The 3,347-nt window shown below is 49.0% G+C and overlaps 1 protein-coding gene across 1 annotated transcript; it reads left to right on the forward strand.

Moving 5' to 3' along the window:
* Positions 1-1,605: 1,605 nt before the first annotated feature.
* On the forward strand, positions 1,606-2,629 carry LOC123075638 (probable glutathione S-transferase). Its single transcript, XM_044498195.1, has 2 exons — positions 1,606-2,020; positions 2,112-2,629. The coding sequence occupies exons 1-2, from the start codon at positions 1,700-1,702 to the stop codon at positions 2,484-2,486; spliced, it is 696 nt and encodes a 231-aa protein (XP_044354130.1). The 5' UTR covers positions 1,606-1,699; the 3' UTR covers positions 2,487-2,629.
* The last annotated feature ends 718 nt before the right edge of the window (positions 2,630-3,347 follow it).

Consider the following 3,347-nt stretch of genomic DNA (forward strand, 5'->3'; position numbering starts at 1 on the left):
AGGACAAAGCTAAGCTTTATTGACAATAATCCACATGAAGTGGGATAGAAATCGGATTATGGGGCTTAGCGGACCAGACATGGCACCCTGGACCGAGAGCAAGAGAATGCTTAGCTAGACTATAAGCCTCGCTGTTGATGCCGCGACTTTCAAAAATAAATCTTTTATTATATATATTATTAAAAGGATAGAAAACGAACGGTGAAGAGTTATCGTTTTAGAGTTATGATATCTAAACAGCCTAGATTCATCAGTACCAAGCTATCTGGACATCCTAAATTCTGTACGCTAGAACAGACCACGCACAAGAATTAACCAAGCTAGATGTATAGAGTCAGTTACCTGTACATATATGTTTACAAAGGCAAACTACAACCTGACTTCCGGCAAGAAGACATGCATATAGTACAATTACCGTGGTTCATGGATGATGGGTATGGTTTCCTTCTTCGGCGTCTTAGTCATGGTTGGGTGCCAGATCTGGAGTTCGATGACGTGTCCGGGGTGTTTCACCGGTCTGATTCGTTCAACGGCAAGGGCTTCACTTTTGGCGAGCCACCTTGGAGGTCGGCAAAGCTGCATATCAGCTATGTAGCCACGTTGAGCTCAGGTGAGGAGGTGATTCATCATTCTTTTTTTTGGTGGCTGTTGTCGTGCTGCTGGAGGCAGGTGACAGACATTGGTGTCAAGCTCAGAGATGTTCTACTATCTTTTCAGTTTTCTCATGTTAGTCTTTACTTGACTTGTACTTTAAACTTTATGATACGAATGAGACAAGTATTATCATGCAATAAAATACTACAACTACCATGCAAATAAACTGCAATCGATGCAAAGAAAAAAGGCACGCATGTATATGGTACAAAGTACATAGGACACATATAAGGCATGCCACCTCTGTTGTAGACACATGGCAGATGTCTGCCGACTGTGAACCGTAAGCCGGGTGCTTTTTCCAGTAGGTACCGTGTGATCCCTATAAGCCTAGAGCTTTTTTGCAACACTTGTCTTATAGATGGCCAGAAGCCGAGTCCTTTGGATTTGTTGGGTGTTATTTTTTTTCAAGAGTCGGCCTAGAGGAACATAAGCCGAGTACCCGAAAAATAGCTCACGGCTTATAGGCTAAAACAGGGGAAAACGTGATTTTCTTGTAATGTATATAAAAGGTGGATTACAACTCGGACAAAATAGTGTAACTACAACCGGGATAGCATCTTCGAATCTTATCTTACAAGTCACAACCCAGCCAAGAAAAAAAACAAAATAAAAAGTGGCCGGCCAGTGCCACGAGAGGCCGGACCAACAGAAAAAAGACAATGGTCACGGAATCAATGATGCACGATAGATCCAACAATTAAAAACTTAGATGTGACATCTATAAAAATACATTTAGATGTGACTTACTCCACTACTATGCGCCGAGTAGCATTTCCGGTATACAATCGGTTGCACTTTCCAATGTTAAATCACAATGCTTCGAAGGAGGAAGCATCGAGGAAACTTCTCGGAAGCACCGAAACGAAACCATTTGATGGAGATCTTAACAAGAAGTATGTTTCAGCTTCCTGGAGAAGTTTCAATCTCATATCCCAGTATAAAATACCACAGAGCCATCGGACATATCGGCCGGCTCCCAGAGCTCAGTCTCACCAACTATGTACTACACCTGATTTGCAGGAGAGCGAGCTAGGCAGAGACGATGAGCTCCCCAGCGGCGGCCGTGAAGGTGATCGGCGCATTGGACAGCCCGTTCAGCCACCGCGCCGAGATCGCCCTGCGCCTGAAAGGAATCCCTTACGAGCTCATCCCAGAAGACCTGAGAAACAAAAGCGAGCTGCTGCTGGCCAACAACCCCGTCCACAAGAAAGTTCCCGTGCTCCTCCACGGCGACCGCGCCGTCTGCGAGTCCCTCCTTATCGTCGAGTACGTCGACGAGGCCTTCCCCGGCCCACCCCTCCTCCCCGCCGACCCATATGAGAGGGCCATGGCCCGCTTCTGGGCCAGCTTCATCGACGGCAAGGTAGGCAACCAACCCGACGGTGGCCGCACACCTCAGTCCTCGCCCTTCTTCAGTCGCGGATAACCACTGATTTTTTGCCTGCACCGTGCAGTGCTCGAAGGCGTACTGGCTGGCGCTGTGGGCGGAGGGCGAGGCGCAGGAGGGGTTTATGAAGGAGACCAAGGAGAACTTCGCGCTGCTGGAGGCGCAGCTGGAGGGGAGGCGGTTCTTCGGCGGCGACGCCATCGGTCTTGTCGACATCGCGGCATGCGGGTTAGCGCACTGGCTGGGCGTCTTCGAGGAGGTCGCCGAGGTGAGACTGGCCACCGAGGACGAGTTCCCTCGCCTCTGCCGCTGGGCCAAGGAGTACGTGTCCGACGAGAAGGTGAGGGCGTGCCTGCCGGACAGGCCGCAGCTGCTCGCCCGCTTCGCTGCCAACAAGGGGATGTTCATGGCCATCGCCAAGTCCATGCTGCCGCCCAAGTAGCTAGCCGGTGTGTCTATGTCCATGCATGGATGTGCACGTGGGCGCGCATGGGTGTGTGTGTCTATGCCCAGCCAGCGATCGCTGTTGTGTCAGCTTGTGCTGTTTTGCTGGACAGAATAAAAAAGACGAACGTATTGGACGAAGCAATGTGTAGGACAAAGTTTCGTGGGATCCCTCCCATGGTTGTGCTGCCCCTGGAGCATGCACTCCTCGACTTAAGGTAGGAGGAAGCCACGTCTTCCACGGTGCTACGCGTCCAGGCGACTCATTTACCGCCGACGGCTGACGAGCCGTGGACACAAAGGCACCAATCGCCATGCAATGTGCCCCACTAGTATCCATTGAGCGCGTTTTACAATTTTTCGAACGTGCTTTTTAGTTTTTATGCTACAAATGTAAGTGCACCGGATACGTCCTCCTTTGTGGGCTAGTTCTTCCAGGTTAGTGAAGTAGCTAGTTCTTCCAGGTTAGTGAAGTAGCTAGTTCTTCCAGGTGGCGCAAGATATCTTCAGAAGGGAGCATGGCTGGGGAGCTAACGTTCGAAGACTGTGCCAATGATACTTGATTTGTTGTGCTGGATTATGAGTTTGTTTTTCTATGGTTTTTAGGTGTTTTGCAGAGTATTGTTCTAAGTGTTGTGTTGCATTCCTTATTAGATACGATCCGTATGTCTAGTAATGTAGATTGTTTTCCTTCCCTGATGCGTATGTCTGCATCGATGCCGAGGGCTCTTTGTAAATTGGAATTGTCCGTTAGAGCTATGCACTATTTATGTTCAACCATCAAATGAAGTACGTCAAAGAGTCTTTGCCCAAGCCCAATATCCCACCCACGAGTCTATTCCTTAGCATACTCTTTTGC

The sequence above is a fragment of the Triticum aestivum genome, chromosome 3D (assembly GCF_018294505.1).
Source record: "Triticum aestivum cultivar Chinese Spring chromosome 3D, IWGSC CS RefSeq v2.1, whole genome shotgun sequence".
Taxonomy (NCBI): domain Eukaryota; kingdom Viridiplantae; phylum Streptophyta; class Magnoliopsida; order Poales; family Poaceae; genus Triticum; species Triticum aestivum.

Excerpts from the sequence above, each read along its gene's own strand:
- LOC123075638 (XM_044498195.1), top strand. The coding sequence starts at position 1,700 with ATGAGCTCCCCAGCGGCGGCCGTGAAGGTGATCGGCGCATTGGACAGC. Across the intron at positions 2,021-2,111 it reads CCAGCTTCATCGACGGCAAG|TGCTCGAAGGCGTACTGGCT; the intron begins GTAGGCAACCAA and ends TGCACCGTGCAG.